The sequence below is a fragment of the Oryctolagus cuniculus genome, chromosome 12, assembly GCF_051225735.1.
Source record: "Oryctolagus cuniculus isolate XC-2025 breed Fujian yellow rabbit chromosome 12, ASM5122573v1, whole genome shotgun sequence".
Classification (NCBI taxonomy): domain Eukaryota; kingdom Metazoa; phylum Chordata; class Mammalia; order Lagomorpha; family Leporidae; genus Oryctolagus; species Oryctolagus cuniculus.
In genome coordinates this window covers 73,826,371-73,844,484 of record NC_142878.1, presented here as the reverse complement: position 1 = coordinate 73,844,484, position 18,114 = coordinate 73,826,371, and the positions used below count along the sequence as shown (strand labels likewise).

Genomic DNA, 18,114 nt, shown 5'->3' with positions numbered 1-18,114 from the left:
ACAGAAATCAATCTCCTGGTTTCAGCCTAGGCCAGTCCTGGCCTTTGCAGTCATCAGGAACTGAACTAGCAGATGGAAGATTTCTTTCTATCTCTCTCTGTAACTCTCTAAAATAAATAGATTAATTTAAAAAAAAATCCAGGATGACTATCACATCTTAAGCACTTAGGTACATGAAGTCGATGGCTCTGGCAGCACCACTAGGCTACTATTATTCATTAAAAAAAATTACCTTTCTCTTGAGAAAGCTTTTCCTCCTGGCGTTGGTGATGAGGTTTATAAGGTGCTGCTCCTTGACTGAGTCCTTCAGCCACAAAACCATCCAGAAAAGATAAAGAAGCATCCACCTATATTAAAATTAAGCAATAGTCACTTATTAGCACTATTTATCCTCAACAGCAGACAGTACATTCACACAAATAATTTTAGCGCATATACCCTAAAAAGATTTTTAGGGAAAAATAGAAGCTACAATGCTAAAAAAAAAAAAAAAAAAATTATGCAACTCTCTAGCTTTTTGAAATAGCTACAATCGGATCACCCAGTTAAGAATATAACAACAATGTAAATTCCTGAACTATTACATACCAATAGAGACTGTCACCAGATATAAATCTCTTAACCACAGTTTTCCAGAAGGGACTCTTCTGTTCCTGCCTATTTAGAATCAGTACTGAATATAAGTTTTCACTGTACTGAGGACATATATTTGAACATTTAATATTAGGGTTTCATTATTAGGTTCTATGATGGATACAAAGGAAGACAGTTCCTACCCTAAGGAGACCTAGAACCCACCAGAAGACAGACATGTGCTGTAAGGTAGTGACTGCCCTGGTTTTCTGCTAAGGGCTAAAATCAAGGTGTAGTAGAGCTGGTTCCCCCTTGGTGCTCCAGTGGAGAAATCATTCCTTGTCTCTTTCAGCTACTCTAGACTGCTAGCATTCCTTGGCTTGTGGCTACATCATTCTAATGCCTTCTCTTCTCTGACCTCTTGCCCCACTTTTATAATCTGTGATTAAATCATGATTATCACGACAGCCAGGATAACTTTCCCATCATGAAATATTTAATCTCATCGCATCTACAAAGTCCCTTTTCAAAGAAAACAGATTCTAGGGCTTAGGATATGGACATTTATGAAGGCTCCCATTATGATTTTAATTATCTTATTCCCTTCTACCTAAAAATGCTTTTTTTTCTGCAGATCAATGAACAATTGCTTAATTTCAGCAGAAACAGAAAGGTGTAAGAGGATGATTAAGTGGAAAAAAAGAAATTATAAGAAAAAGTGAAGGGAAAAGGAGAAGATAAAAATGAGATATATACAAGAGGATACAGCAGTGAAGACCTCAGAAACCACAGGCTCATTTTCCTGATTTAGCCACGTATGTGCAAACTGCTCAGATATTTGGAACAGCCAGTAATTCTCACACACACTCTGAATTTGGAAAGGTTTTGTTCAGTAAGATTCTTAAGATGGTGTTGTGTCATAATTATGTTTTACTGGAGGCACAAGGAAGGGAAGCGTAGCTATTCCCTAGTGAAATACTGGCACAGCGTATTTATTCATTCTTCAGTGAATATCTCTAAAGTACCTACCATGTGTTAAAAAAAAAAAGAAAAAAAAAGACCTCTGCCTTTCAGGAACTATTAAAAAGAATTAATGAACAAATGTTCAAAACGAATACAGGACATGAAAACTTGAGTGAAAATGAATATTAACACTGCCATACTCTTCTCTTTCTCAACTATATGACATCTAACACACAAAAATTAGAATAATTCCTGGCTTCCCTTTGGAAGTTCGCTAATTTACACCAATCTAAGGGACAGGTTGGTATGAATTAACAGAACATTAGCTTAAAAGATGTGGTGGTTGAATACAGGTCAGAAAAAAAAGATAGGTGATTAGACCTCAAAGCAATATAGAATTTATATGGGAAATGGACAAAATGAAATGGAGAGCCATTTTTTTTTTAATATATTCTCAAAGAACACAGAGTAACAATAAATGACACAGAATGTTAGATTAAAAGAAATTCCCGAACTGTTACATACCGAAAGAGACAGTCACAGGATATAAATCCCTTCACTGTAGTTCTCCAGAAGAGATTCTTCTGTTCCTTTCTATTTAGAATCAGTACTCAATGGAAGTTCTCAAATTCTTTCTCACAGTAAGTAATGTGAGAGAAACTCCAACCCTCATCGTAAGTGCTACATGTATTTTGATATATTCCTGACACATCACAAATGCAAGAATTGCTCTATGATTAAAGACAATGCAAGTTTAAAAAGATGGAGCACAGATGTCTCACCATCATATCTTCACAACTCTTATCAACTGGAAGTAGACTCTTCATCAGTTCCATGTTCTCATGCAAATGTTTTAATTCAAATGCATGCTGTCTCATACAGGTATCCAAAGATACGGTAAATTCTTGTATTAATTTCTCAACTATATTAGAAGAATGTGCTTGGGGAGTCAATTTAGTTACAGCAGCAATTAACCAGGCTTTTGTTTCTGAAGAAATGGAGTCACTCATAAGTAATCTGTAGAGTTTGGTTATAACTTCTTCTGTCATTTCCTTGTCTAAGAGGTAGGAATATTCCCCTAGCACCTATTAGAAAAACACAGATGTTTATACATAAATATCAAGTTATAAAGTAAACTACACTCAGAAATACCTACTTCAAGAGTGAATTTAATCTATATTAAACATACTCTCTCAAAGAAACTATCAAATATACACATATATTTAAGCATCAAAATTATACCAAGAATATTAAATACAAAAGAATCAAAACTGAATACTAAAAGGTTTTCTAAATCTTGTCATTAACAACATATAAAACAAGTTAGTTTTCTTCTGAACTTCTAAAGTTGGTTATTGGTGTTTTTTAAAATCTTTATAATTTTTATTAACATGCTTAGCAATTTTTTTTAAGATTTACTTATTTATTTGAAAGACAGAGTTACAGGGAAAGCTACAGACAAAGAGAGAAAGAAGTCTTCCATACACTTGTTCATTCCCCAGATGGCCGCAATGGCTGAAGGTGAGTCAATCTGAAGTCAGGAGCCAGGAACTTCTTCCAGGTCTCCCACACAGGTGCAGGGGGCCAAGGACTTGGGCCATCTTCTACTGCTTTCCCAGGCCATAGCAGAGAGCTGGATCAGAAGAGGAGCAGTCGGAACTAGCACCGGTGCCCACATGGGATGCCGGCGCTTCAGGCCAGGGCCAGCCTCTTTTTTTTTTTTTTTTTAAGTTTTTATTTATTTGAAAGACAGAGTTACAGAGAGAGGTGTAGAGAGAAGAGAGAGAGAGGTAACTTTGTAATTATTAATCTTTTCTGTTTGGAGCATACATCTCTCTTGCAATTCTGTAGAGTTACATGATACAGTCACCCTACCATAATGGAACACCAGAACCTATTACTTCTTTTATTTTATTTATTTATTTATTTATTTGACAGGCAGAGTGGACAGTGAGAGAGAGAGAGACAGAGAGAAAGGTCTTCCTTTTGCCGTTGGTTCACCCCCCCAAATGGCCGCTGCAGCCGGCGCACCGTGCTGATACAAAGCCAGGAGCCAGGTGCTTCTCCTGGTCTCCCATGTGGGTGCAGGGCCCAAACATTTGGGCCATCCTCCACTGCACTCCCAGGCCACAGCAGAGAGCTGGACTGGAAGAGGAGTAACCGGGACTAGAACCCAGGGTGCTGGTGCTGCAGGTGGAGGATTAGCCTACTGAGCCGTGGCACAGGCCAAGAACCTATTACTTCTATCTAACAGTTTTGGTTCCCATTATCTAATCTCTCTCCCCCTACCCCTTACTCTTTCCAGCCTCTAGTAATCACTATTGCAAGTTCAGCCTCTAGTAATCACTATTCTAAGTTCAGATCTATTTTTTTTTTCACTTCCACATGCCAACATTTCTTTTCGAAGATTCCGGTTTGTGTGTAGTATAGACACACTTTCTTTATCCATTCATCCACTTGTCAGGTATCTAGGTTGATTCCTTATCTTGGTTGTTGTGATGCATGGTGCACTGAACCTAAGAATATAGGTATCTCTTTGATAGGTTACTTTCATTTCCTCCAGATGTATCCAGAAATGGAATAATTGGGTCATATGGTAGATCTAATTTTACTGAGGAAACTCCATACTGTTTTCCATGACAGCTACACTACTTTGTATTCTCATGGACAGTGTATAAGAGTTTCCTTTTGTCAATAGCCTCATCAGCATTTGTTACTTTTTGTCTTTTTGATAAGTCATTCTAACTGGTTTTCATCTGCATTTCTTATGGCTAACAATATTTTTGCATGTATTTTTTAGCCAAATATATCTACTCTTTTGAGAAATGTACATGCAGATCCTTTGCCCACTTCTTAACTGGATTGTTTTTTGTTGTTGAATTGAGCTCCTGTTTTTATTTTGGATATTAATCCTTTGTTGGATGAACAGTTTGCAAATGTTTTCTGTCATTTTGTAAGTTGTTGATTGCTGGGCAGAGTTACTTAGATATAATCCCAGTTGTTCGCTTTTGGTTTTGTTGCCTACATTTGGGGGCAAATAACTGTTGCGTATACATGTCTTAAAAAGTGCTTCAACTATGTTTTCTTTTACTTTTTATGTTAATATTTATTTATTTCAAAGAGGAAGGAAGGAGGAGAGAAAGGGGGGAAGACAGAGCAAGAGGAGAGAGACAGAGAGTATCTTATACCCACTGGTTCATTCCCCAAATGCCCATAATAGCCAGGGGTAGGCCAGGGTGAAGCCACAAGTCAAGGAGTCCATCTGGGTCTCTCATATGGGTGGCAGGGACCCAAGCACTTGAGCCACCTTCTGTTGCCTTACCAGCCACATTAGCAGGAAGATGGACTCAAAGTGGAGTAGCTGGGACTTAAACCAATGCTCCAATATGGGATGCTGGCATTCAAGTGGCAGCATAGCACACTGCGCTACAACAGAGGTACTGCTCCTATGTTTCCTCTAGTATTTTGAGAAATTACAATTAGGTTTTTAATCCATTTTGAGTTGATTCTGGTTAGCAGGTTTGTGTAGTGTTTCAATCATCTGCATATGGAACAGAATTCTATTCTGTTCCATTGGTCTATTTGTTTTTAAGTCAGTACCATGCACCATACTATTTTGGACACAGTAACTCTGTAGGACGTCTTAATATCTGTTATTGTGATACCTCCAGCTTTGTTCCTTCTGTTCAAGACTGTTTTGGCTTTGTGCCATCTTATAAATTCTAGGATCATTTTTTCTAGTTCTGAAAGAATGTAATTCTGGTATTTTGATGCGGACTAAATTGAGTCTATAAATCACTTTGGGTAGCATGGACACTTTAATATTAATTCTTCTAATCCATAAACATGAGAGTTCTTTCCATTTTTAATCTTCTTCAATTTATCTCATCAGTGTTTTATAATTTTCATTATAGAGGTCTTTCATATCCATTGTTAAATTTATGGTATTTTACATATTTTGTAGCTATTGTGAATAGGATTATCCCTATAATTCTTTTTTAGCAACTTCATTATTGGCATATAAGAACACTATTGACTTTTGTGCATTTATTTTATATCCTGAAACTTTAACTAATTCACTTATTAGTTCTAACAGTCTCTTGGTGGAGTCTTTAGGCATCTCTGTATATATAAATCATATCATCTGTAAACAGGGATCATTTGATTTCCTCCTTTCTTTTTATTGTCAAAAATTTCTAGCACTACACTGAATAATATGCTAGGGGTCTGCAAGTGTTCTACGGTGTCATAGTTGTTGGTTTTTCTAAGCACTTTCACATTGTTATTTTCCAAAAAACATTTAAATCATTGTCCCATGCTCCTGTGATTAAGTCACCAGAGGCATTTCATAAAAATATAGATTTCTAGGCTTGATCCCCAGATATTCTGATTTACTATTTGTGTGGTAGTGTATCTTTGATATATATTTTGAACAAGCATCAGCTGAGCCTAACATAGATGGTCCACAGAATAACTCTGAGGAACAATGATATCCTTCATATTATTTTCTTACTCAAGTGACAAATGATCTTGTTGATCAAAGAGGCATTAATAAACTGATAATTGGGGGAGTGTGAGATCTTTCCTAAATGAGATTTAGGGGATATTTTCATGTCTTTGATGTAATACTGGCACAAGCAAGGAAAGAGAGGTAAAGTGATAGGCAAAGGAAAACTTATGGCTAGTAACAAGAAAAGTAGGAAGGAGAAAGAGGACTAACTAAATTCAATCCTAACACAGTAAGATAATTCTTAGGAGTGCTTTAATATAGATGGAAAGTAGCTCCAGAACAGGAGGTAATCTATATGCCTGTTTAAAAATCCAACATTAATGGATTTGTGCTTCAGGCAAAGTATAGGAGAGGTATTTTTTCTTTCTGATTCTTTCCATGAAGTACACATAAAACTCCTTGACTTTTATAGAAACATGTTTAAAGGGGCTGCCGCTGTGGCATAGCAGGTTCTAGTCCCGGCTGCTCCTCTTCCAATCCAGCTCTCTACTATGGCCTGGGAAAGTAGTAGAGGGTGGCCCAGGTGTTTGGTTCCCAGTATCCCCACGGAAGATTCCAACAAAGCTCCTGGCTCCTAGCTTCAGATCAGCCCAGCTCCAGTTATTGTGTGGCCCAGCAGATGGAAGACCTTTCTCTCTGAAACTACCTTTGACATAAATAAATAAAATCTCCAAAAAAAAAAAAAAAAAAAAAAAAAAAGATGCCACTTGGGACACCTGCATCCCATATTGGAGTGCCTGGGTTCAAGTCCTGGTTCCACTTCTGATAGCTTCCTGCTACTGTGCACCCTGGCAGCCCACAGGTGATGGCTCATATACTCGGCTCCCAACCACCCACATGGAAGATACTAATGGAATTCCTGGCTCCTAGCTTCAGCGTGGCATAGCCCTGGTGGTGCCGGCACTGGGGAGTGAACCTGCATATGACAGATCTCTTTTTCTGTCTCTGTCTCTTTTTCTGCCTTTCAAATAAATAAATTTTTAAAAAGAATTAAGCACTAAATATAATAATTAAAGAAGGATAATCAATGCTAAAACCATTAGAAAAAGATAACTGGGGAGAAAATAAAAGACATTCACACAGTCTCAAAGAATCACCTCATAACAAATTACATTGGAATGGGTTCCTTTACATTGTAAAGATCTGGAGGTCACCATCATAGCCAAACAAACTTATGAGCGAACAAACTGACACTCATTATATGCATCTTGATAGGATAAAGTGGGACAGATACACCATTGCCTATGTAGGAGTCTTGCAAAAATGTTTAATTTGAATAGAAATTATTATTAAACAGGTAGAAAATGAGGACTTCCTGCAAGTCAACAGTATTCATCTAAAAAAATCAATGCCTTAAAAACAAAAAGAAACTGGAGATCATTAAAAATTAGAAGAGACCAAGGATAAATCCCAGAATCAATTTGTGAACATCTGGGATTAGGAAGAGGAGAAAAACAGCTATCAGAGACATTTTTGGGACTAGATAAATCTGAAGAACAACTATATATGAAGTGATTTAAATGAATTAATGTTACATATTAGGTGTGATATGGTTATGTAGGAGATTCACAGTGAATTTTTAGCAGACAAGTATGATGGTATTTACAACTCAATTTTAAGTGCATCATTAAAACAACTATAGATAAACCTAGAAATAGTTGCAGATTGGCAGCTAAATGAAAATTATAGGAGTATTTATTATTATACAAGGCTTTTAACTTTCTTGTACATGAGAAAAAACTTTTTAATAAAAGCCTGGAAAAATTTAAGTTAACATGCTAATATTTGACAATACTATAAAATATTAAAATGTGCATATCCTATGACTCTATAACTAGTTAGACTAGTCTAAATCTCCCCTAAGTAAACACTCACCTATGTGTATACCCAAAGGTGAATGGATATAAGGATTACATGTGATTATATTGCATAAAATTGTGACCTTTGTCCTGTAAAGAACTGATCTCCCTCACTGGCTCTGATGAAGCTAGTGGCAACAATGGAGAGTGGCTATAAGAGCTAAGGACAGCCTACAGCTGACAGTATGAAAGTGAAACCCTCAGTCATAAGAATTGACACAAGAAACTCAGTTGTACCAATATACACGAGCTTGGAAGTGGATCCTTCACTACTTAGCCTTCCCATAAACAGTAGCCCCAGATGATACCTACTGTAATTCTGTAAGATACTAAGCAGAGAACCCAGCTAAGCCATGCCTGGACTTTGACTGTCAGACTAAATTTGTGTTGCTATAAGTTACTAAGTTTGTGGTGACACTGTTACACAGCCACAGAAAAATAAGACTTCACAGATACAAAGGTGCTTCAAAACACTCATGGAAAATGGAATATAAGATCATCTATATTTTCCATTAACTTTTTGAAGCCCCCTTATACATGAGTATTCACATTTTCAAATATGGACTCACATAAAAAATGCAACAATAACAGGTCAAGTCACTGCTTAGCAGCCATAAGACACCTGCATCCCATTTTGGAGTATAGGTTTGAGTCCTAGCTTCTCCACTTCTGATCCAGCTTCCTGCTGGTTTTGGCCTGGCACAACCCCTGCTGTTGCAGATATCTGGGAAATGAACCAGCAGATGGAAGATTTATGTCTCTCCCTCTCTGTCAGTCTACTTTAAAAATAAATAAATGAAATATTAAAAAAGGTAAATTTAAAAAAAAAACATACTTTGTAAATACCAACAGATAACCAGACAAATTTCCATATTTAAAAAACAAGTGAGATGGCAGAGACAGAGAAAATAGTTAGGTTTCAGAAGGGAGCCACTGGGGTAGAAAAGTGGCAGCTGAAGGAGACAGCCAAGTACAACTGAATGACTTCTGAAGGAAACATGTTAACATTTAGTTTTTATAAAAAAGAATGCTGTAAAAACTTATGATATAATGTACTTTGCTCACCCAACTCATAACTTGAAGAAATCTCTGTGGATAGAACACGTTTTCCACATCTAGCAAAGTGAGATAAGACTGAACTGCATAGAGTCTCAATTGTTGATCTTCTGCTTCATCATCAAAACCTACAAAGAAATTGATATATCCTGTGAATTTCCACTAAATTCTCTAAGGTCTCTAAAATAAAAACATTTAATTTTAAGATCTTTACAGAATGTTAATAGTATACCAACCTTCTGCTAACAGTCTCAGAAAGTTATTGGGAATATCAGGATGTATTACATCTCCTCCCACAGAAAACACAGCATTCATCGTCTGAATAAACCATGCATTATCAGGGGCATATGTGTCCACAGTGTTAAGAATAAGTACACTTCCAAAAACTATCCAATTACTAAACTACCCCTTCTGTAGCAACCTTCTTAAAAATAACCTCGATTCATCCATTTACCTTTATCCTCTGCCGTAAAGTGTCCTATACCCCAGGTTATCTAAAATAGATGATCAACACTTATCTAATAAGTTAATAAACTGAGCTTCTGTCACTTTATCAAGCAACAGGCCTGCACATAATAGTCAACCAATAAAAAAACTGCAATATAATTAGAAGAAGTAAACTATGAAACAAACTATGGACAATAATGAAAAATTATATACACTTCAGAGAGGCTAGGTGTTGCTTGTACTCACTTGAACAAGTTGTTTTAACCTCTTTTCTTACTTGTCCTGCAACAGTTCTAAAATTCTGTCATTCTCCTAGCCAGAGATATGGCACTGTATGGAACAAAACTATACTTAAGACAATTTCCAAAATAATTTGATCATTATTATTCACTCACTCTTTTTTAGAATTAAACAAAAAGCATCATTTTAAAAAGAAGAGATGGGGCCAGTGTTGTGGTGTAGTGTTGTGGTGTAAAGCCACGGCCTGGATGCTACTATCCCATATGGGCACCAGTTTATGTCCTACCTGCTCCGCTTCCTTATCCAGCTCCCTGCTAATAGCCTACCTGGGGAAAGCAGCAGAAGATGGCCCAAGTACTTGGGCCACCCAATGTAGGAGAATAGGATAAAGCTCCTGGCTTCAACCTGGCCCAGCCACAGCTGTAGGAGAATAGGATAAAGCTCCTGGCTTCAATCTGGCCCAGCCACAGCTGTTGCAGCCATCTAGAGAGTGATTCATCAAATGAAAGATGGATCTCTCTCTTTCTCTCTCTCTCTATATGTGTGTGTGTGTGTGTGTGTGTGTAACTCTTTCAAATAAATATTTAAGAAAAAATAAGTGCAGACTATCCCATGACCTGTAAAGATTCTCTGACTTTTAAAAAATAAATAGAGTGAGTGTTTTGCCTAATGGTTAGGACGCCATTTGGGATGTCTGCACCCCTGGGTTGGAGTCCTGGTTTCACTCCTGACTCCAGCTTCCTTCTAATGCACACCTCAGAGGCAGCAAATGATGATTCAAGTGCTTGAGTCCTTGCCACCATCTGGGAAACCCACAATGAGTTCCCAGCTTGGAGTTCAGCCTGGCTCAGTCCCAGCCTTTGTGGGCATTTGGATAGTGAAACAGCTGGTAGGAGCTCTCTGTCTCCCTGTGTGTTTCTCTCTCTCTCATTCTTAAATAAATAATAAAAATAAACTACAAATAAAAAGTGAAGAAAGCTACCATGTGAGTGGAGTTCTCAACCACTTTACTGTGACAATTTCTAGTATAAACAATAGAATAAAGGGTAAGTTTTAGCATCTTGACCCCCTACCACTACCTCATCCTAAAGAAACAAGACCTTGCACTCAGAAAAAAAATGGGGTAGGAAGTAAAGTCAAAGATGAGAAAGAACTGAGAGGAATCAGGTGGAGGCTCCTGTATTATCCAGCTCAAAATACTGACCAACTATATTAAAGAAAAGAAAAAGTTATCCCCTAAGAAGTCTATATAAACTCCTGTTTTAGTGAACAAGAGGCTTCAAAACCAGGAATGCAAATTATTGCTGGTCTTCTGAAATCAAACTTCTAGTGACCTTATCACTATACATACCAACACAATATACCAATCATGTTAAAGTAATTATGTAACTAAATGCATTTTATGATTCATGGTCCAAATAAAGGATATTTCTCAGCCAACTCAGCTATTTTGCCAACCAAATTGACAATGATATATTCTTCTTTACTCTGGTGTAAATAGTCAAGCATTTTCTGAACAATAACTGTTACATTCTGTGCATTCGTAATTCTGTAAAGAAGTTCCAGCGTCTAGTTGAGGAATAGAAATAAAAACAGTGTTATAAATGGAATGACCATTAATAACCACCAATAAATGGAATAACATAGGTTTATAATACAGTTGATTCTCCTACTTGTACTGTAGATCTACTGGGCAATCAGTTAATAGGTAATTACAAAATGCAAATTTAAATAAAATAAAGCTTAAGAAGGGCTTACTGTCAAGAAGTTTACTATGATCACTAAGTTGTTTAAAAATTTTAACATTTCGCACAGTGTTCAGACTATCAATTTACCTCTCTTTTAATAATGGGATCAGGATGGTCTAAACATTCGATTATTGTCATCTGGTGTTGAAGAGCCAGAGTAGGATCCTGTTGGATAACATAGGTAAGAGCCTTCAGTCCTAGAAACAAAGATTGCATTATGCAAAGTGACTTGAAACAAGTATCTAGCAATTTCAAAAGTTCTCTCTATAATTTCTATCAAAAGAACCAATCACCTTACCTAAATATTTGAGATTTATTTTAGGTGACAGAACAAATTTTCCAATGCACTTGGCAGCCTTCTCAAGTAATTCCGACTTAGGATAAATAGAATAGACTGTATGTACACATTCAAACAGAATAGCTAGGGAGAGAAAATATCAAAATGGTAGGTATCATTTAAGGCATGATAAAAGAACATATTTATGTAGAGCTTATCATAAAACTAAATGGAAGGTTTTATTCAAGAAACTTATGTAAATTTTTCACAGAAAAAAACTTTACTGTTTTCAAGCTTATACAGTTACTAGATTTGGTTACTAGAGCACCATTTAAAGAGAATCAGATTTAGTTACAGATAAAAATGACACACTCATTCATGCAAAAAGTATTTACTGAACACCTCCTATGTGCCAGGCATGATGTTAGTACTATGGATACAGCAGTGAATAAAACAGACCAAAAAACCTTGTGCTTATGGAGCTCACATTCTAAGGGACACATAAAGAATACATTCATTGTTCCTATTGGTACAATTCCTTGAATACATTAATAGTTCATTCTCAAGGAGTTCCTACAACTTATACATAGGTATCATATACAGTTTATATAATCATTTTAGAATGCTCTAGCATTTACTTCAAAGACATGGTCAATACTCAAAAATCTTCAAGCTGCTTCTTTAAAATTACCTTTGAATTAAAATTTCTTTTTTTTTTTTTTTTTTTGGACAGGCAGAGTGGACAGTGAGAGAGAGAGACAGGTCTTCCTTTTGCCGTTGGTTCACCCTCCAATGGCCGCCGCAGCCAGCGCACTGCGGCCGGCGCACCGCGCTGATCCGATGGCAGGAGCCAGGTGCTTATCCTGGTCTCCCATGGGGTGCAGGGCCCAAGCACTTGGGTCATCCTCCACTGCACTCCCTGGCCACAGCAGAGAGCTGGCCTGGAAGAGGGGCAACCGGGACAGAATCCAGCACCCCGACCGGGACTAGAACCCGGTGTGCCGGCGCCGCAAGGCGGAGGATTAGCCTAGTGAGCCGCGGCGCCGGCCTTAAAATTTCATTTTCTGATAGAGTCAAAAGCCTTGATAACAAGATGACCAAGGTAGACATTAACATTTTTTTCTATTTTAAAAAGCATGAATTGAGGAGCTAGAGCTTTGCCATGGTGAAAAGGAACACCTGAGAGTCCACTAAGACCTGCGTGGGCTCCGGAATCCCAGTTATCAGAGGAAAGAAAAGCCGAGGGACAGATCAGCAGGCTGAAAAAACAGTTCTACCTCAAGCTGAAGCACATCAACTGTCTATAGAACTACTCCTTCTCTACTTCCACACGCTTAAAACCTAATAAGTAGCTTCTTTCATTACATACTACAAGCCATATCCTGAATATTTAATGAGCCATATTTTAAACTATGTTGCCTAGCAATTAAAACACATAAATTTTGTGGAAAAAGCTTTAACTGAGTCTTTTACAGGAAAACAAAGAACTCAGAAACAGGAATTTCTGTTAAAAAAGAGAACTAACTTTTAAAAGAAAAACTACAGAGTAAGCTAATTGCACCCAAAGATACTTTGTATGTTCATACATTCTGCAATAAAATGTCTTAATTGTGTGCTGGGTAAAAGCACTGACTTTTTGATTTCCTGAACTAAACAAACTAAACAAAGAGGACCTTGGTCAGTTGACTAAGGCAAACTACCACTAAGTATAGCCTTCAGTCTGTTTTCATTAACTAAGAATATTTTACATTTTTAAAAGGTAATTAAAAAAGCAAAACACAAACCTACAAAGCCTAAAATATTTACTATCTGGCCCCATGTTCAGACAAAGTTTGCGAACTTCAAGATTAAAAGATGGTCTGTTTTCCATCACAGTGGACATATTTTTCTTTCTGGTTTCCTGACATGCACAATTCTGCTATAAAATTGTTTTATTAACAAAAGCTTGTCTTTACCCATCTAAAACCTAAACTTTTACTATTTAGTTGCTCATACAATTTATGGTACAACAGCATAGGAAAATTAATAGTTCCAAAATTACACTTATTATTAAACTCCTTGCAATAATCACACTAGAAATGAATTTAATGGATTTTTAAATCTCTTCCCAACTAGAGCTAAGTCCCTCTGTTCTCCAACTCTACAAAAATCTCAGTCTGAGTCAATAATTGAAAGACCAGACTTGAACCGGTGCCCATATGGGATGCCGGCAATGCAGACACAGAGCTGGCCCCAATAAATAAACTCTTTAAAATAAAAATATAAGGGGTGTTCAAAGTTCATGGAAAATGCATGTTATGAAAAAATTATGCATGGATTTCAAAATTTTTGCACCAAAATAAATATATCTTTTAATTCCATTTTCCTGTGAACTTTCTGAAATACCTTCATTATGTTCTAACATTTGTGACACTGTACTTTATGATACATATTTTGGTTGGATTGTGCTCAAACAGAATTTAAAGTTCTTCTAAACACTGTAACCTTTAAATTGGACTTGACTTTCACTTTAAATAAGCTAATAAGTCTCTGTCTACTGACAAAATTGGCTGCAGGAAGTGAGATACTGCCCAATGGAGGTGAAGCTCAACTCCACCCTTGAGTGGGTGTCCTGGTTATTGCTAGGTGGAGATCAGGACCGTCTGATACACCATCCTGCCTGAGACAGCACTAACTCATTACTGCTCACTATGTGGCCTCCACTGACCCTGAGGGGGTAGCCTGATCAGTGGTGAAAGCCCTGACCCTCCAACCAGGCTTCCCATATCACCACCACTGATGTTACAGGAGAGGGAGTTTCCTTATGGCCAGAGAGGGATGAAAATTTCAGCTTCCCTCTCAGGTTTCTCTGCCACCACTCAAATAGGATGGAGCACTGGTGATACCTGATGAGGATGTTAAACTTGGCTCTCCATTCAACTTTTGCTGAAAGATGAGTCCAATAGTTTTTTGTGTGGTGTTTGGCTGGGATAGAGGGGCTATTTTCTACTGTCTTGCTGGTTTATCCTTTTTCTTCTTGGTCCTTTGGCTAAAGAGAGCAGGGTTGTTTGGCGGCACTTCATTCAGTGCCAGTTGGCTAGCTCTCCAGTACTCAGTCTGAGGTATATGAAATAAAATGTAAACAGGTATTTACCATCATGTCTTTCCTTTTGTCCTTAGGTTGCTAACCAGACTCAGACTGTCTTCTTTTCTCCACCTTCTCGAGTCTATGTTTCTTACAGATGATATCCAGGTGCTACAGTTTGAACAAGATTTCACTCCCCAACTCATGCAGTTAAGCCCCAAAGTCATCGACTGATGGCGCTAACAGGACACATACTTAACCCAATTGTGTTATCTGAAGGTGGGAGCTTTGGGAAGTGATTAGGTTGCTGGGGTGGAGCTTCCCTGACACAATTATGGAGACTTTAAAAAAAAAAAAAACAGCATGTTGGGGCTGGTGCTGTGGCACAGTAGGTTAACACCCTGGCCTGAAGTGCTGATATCCCATATGGGCACCGGTTCAAGACCTAGCTGCTCCTCTTCCAATCCAGCTCTTTGCTATGGCCTGGGAAAGCAGTAGAAAATGGCCCAAGCCCTTGGGCTCCTGCACCCGCGTAGGAGACCCAGGGGAGGCTCCTGGCTCCTAGCTTCAGATTGGCGCAGCTCCTGCTACTGCGGTCAATTGGAGAGTGAACCATCGGATGGAAGACCTCTATCTCTCTGCCTCTCCTCTCTCTGTGTAACACTTTCAAATAAATAAGTAAATATTAAAAAACAGTATGCTCCCTGTTTCCTGGTTTGCCATGTAATGCTTCCTCTGCATGAATTCTACCATCCATTCCTTTCATCAGATACCAGCACAATGAGGCCACTTGATCTTAAACTATGAACCTCCAAAATTGCAAGCTGAAATAAACCTTCTTTCTTTATAAAAGTAGTTCCTGTCAGGGATTTTAGTTGTAGTAATGGAAAACTGACTAATTAACCAACAGTAATGAAAACCTAATACACCAGGTTTTCAGGTAAAGTGAGTGGGAAGAATAAGAAAAAGCATTTTATCTACTTTTATCCCTTGGACTCTATATAATTAATTTTCTCAATGTGCTAGTACACTAAAAATGTTATCATCAGTACCCCATTCAAAACCTTCCACATCTCAAGGTGTACACAGAAGTACACACTCACTTTGCTGCCATCAGAGGACCTTCACAATATGGCCTTTCAACTGAAAGAATCATCTGTTCAGATCAGCAAGACACTGTTGTCAGAAACCATTTTAAACATCCCCACTTCTGCAGTTTCTCTCATGTTCCCTTCATCTAGAAGCTCCTTCAATCACCCTTTTGCCTATCTAAATCCTACCTAACCTTCAAGGTCCTATCACAACAATAAATCCTTAGCTGTGCCCTCAGTTCCACAGCAATCTCTACCATCTTCAAGTGCCTATAATATTTATTCCCTATACCATCCCTTCACATTCTACCTTACACTGGCATTGTGCTTTCATAAATAAGTCATCTTTCCCATTATACTGTAAATTCCTTAAAAATATTACATCTTATAATTCTTCATATCCTCTGTACCACTTTATACAATGCCTGGCACACAGCAGATACTCAATAAATGTCTTTGATATAATTTACTTGTTGATTTCCCACTTAGATAAGTGACAAAATGGAACTTCCATTAAAATATGGTTTAGAAAGTATTAAGATTAAAACCGAATTGAACTGATAAAAGTAAAATAATTTCTCTTCCTTTCATTCAACTAAAGTACAATACTCACTGATTAACCCAGCGTCAGCTATTGGGATATGCAGGGCAATCAGACAGACACAGTCCCTGCCCTTATGAAGCTTGCATTTTAAAGTTTACATTCTTAGGCAATAAAATATTTTTATTAGGACTGCCAAAGAATACCATTGATATAATCAATGTAGCTATAAACTGTATCAATACAAATATGGGAAGGGGAGCATAACAATTAAAAGCTAAATAGAGGAAATAAAAGAAACTATAAGGTTGTCTATAGCAAGGTGAAACACTGGACCAACAGTTTTAAACAAACAAACCACTGGTGTTGGTTCAAGCAATCCTTCATAAAAGAGTCCTAGCTAAGAATATTAAAAAATATTTTTCAGGTATACAGTATTCTCTAGATCAAAAGGAAAAGATAACAGTAGTTATCTCTAGGAAGGGGAACTAGGTGGTGGGTGATAAGGGTGGAAGGCAGACTTACTGTTTATTGTATACCCTTTTGTACCTTTTGAATTTTGAACCATGTGCATATATGTCCTATTCGAAAAAATAAAAAAAAATTAAAGCTGAAATGTCAATTATATTAAAAAATTTTTCTGTCAGAAAAAAAAGCAGATTCTTAACTGGTTTTGAAACAGAATGCCTTGAGAACCTTTGAAACCCTTATCATACACACCAAATTATAACATAAACAAAATGTTCTAATTTATGCTAGCAGATTCTGACACTGGAAAGATCTGATACTCTTCTGGATCTTTTTGACAGCTCCAAGCTAAACCACATGCCTCAGGACGGAACATCCTCCTTTGTGGCTCTTTATTCTCACTATATAGAAGACCTAGATAATACCAACTCTTCATTACACCATGTACTCATAAGGGCAGGGCCTCTGTCTACCTTTTTTTTGCCAGGCAGAGTTAGACGGTGAGAGAGAGAGAGACAGAGAGAGAGTTATAGAGAGTGAGAGAAAGACAGAGAGAAAGGTCTTCCTTTTTCCATTGGTTCACCCCCCAAATGGCCACTACGGCCGGCGCGCTGCACCATCCGAAGCCAGGTCCTTCCTCCTGGTCTCCCATGGGGTGCAGGGCCCAAGCACTTGGGCCATCCTCCACTGCCTTCCTGGGCCACAGCAGAGAGCTGGCCTGGAAGAGGGGCAACCGGGACAGAATCTGGCACCCCGACCAGGACTAGAACCCGGAGTGCCGGCACCACAGCCGGGGGATTAGCCTAGTGAGCCATGGCGCCAGGCTGTCCACCTTATTCTTTATTCAGCTCTGATACAAAGCACAGAGCAATATGTAAGTCTGTCAATTCTTTTCTCAATCTACCTAGTTTAAAACAAATATCAAGTTTTTGTTTCATAGACATCCAACAAACACTAGTTGAACAAATGAATAAAGAATGCTTATCTCATTATTGCTTATTATCACTTAGACATGAAAAACCAATCTATCCTTCAAAGCTTACTATCCCAATTCACTATCACGTATATTATGTTCCCTCTGCTGGTCACATGTATGTAATCCATTCTCTTTATTCCTACTATTTCTTTGCCAAGCACTTTGTATTGAAGTTAAATGCATTCCATTTCTGCCCCCTGATCTACCCTATGCTTCTACAGGCACTGTCCTTAAGGATGTACAGTTTGTCACAGTTTAAAAGTACAAAAAATACTCTACACCCCCTGCAGCATTGTATCTT

At 37.8% G+C, this 18,114-nt stretch overlaps 1 protein-coding gene across 5 annotated transcripts in view; it reads right to left on the bottom strand.

Annotated features, from left to right (window-relative positions):
- AP4E1 (adaptor related protein complex 4 subunit epsilon 1) overlaps nt 1–18,114 on the bottom strand; it is an 83,905-nt gene that overhangs the window by 37,005 nt on the left and 28,786 nt on the right. For 3 of the 5 annotated variants that reach the window (XM_070054200.2, XM_070054202.2, XM_089310339.1), the window contains 7 exons: nt 11,695–11,817; nt 11,484–11,593; nt 11,078–11,217; nt 9,198–9,310; nt 8,971–9,089; nt 2,319–2,621; nt 233–347 (listed from right to left, as the gene is read on the bottom strand). In XM_070054200.2, coding sequence (XP_069910301.2) covers nt 233–347; nt 2,319–2,621; nt 8,971–9,089; nt 9,198–9,310; nt 11,078–11,217; nt 11,484–11,593; nt 11,695–11,817 — 1,023 coding nt within the window. Of the gene's footprint in view, nt 1–232; nt 348–2,318; nt 2,622–8,970; nt 9,090–9,197; nt 9,311–11,077; nt 11,218–11,483; nt 11,594–11,694; nt 11,818–16,894; nt 16,951–18,114 lie in introns of all 5 variants that reach the window. The other 2 variants (XM_089310340.1, XM_089310341.1) reach the window with 2 other exon arrangements.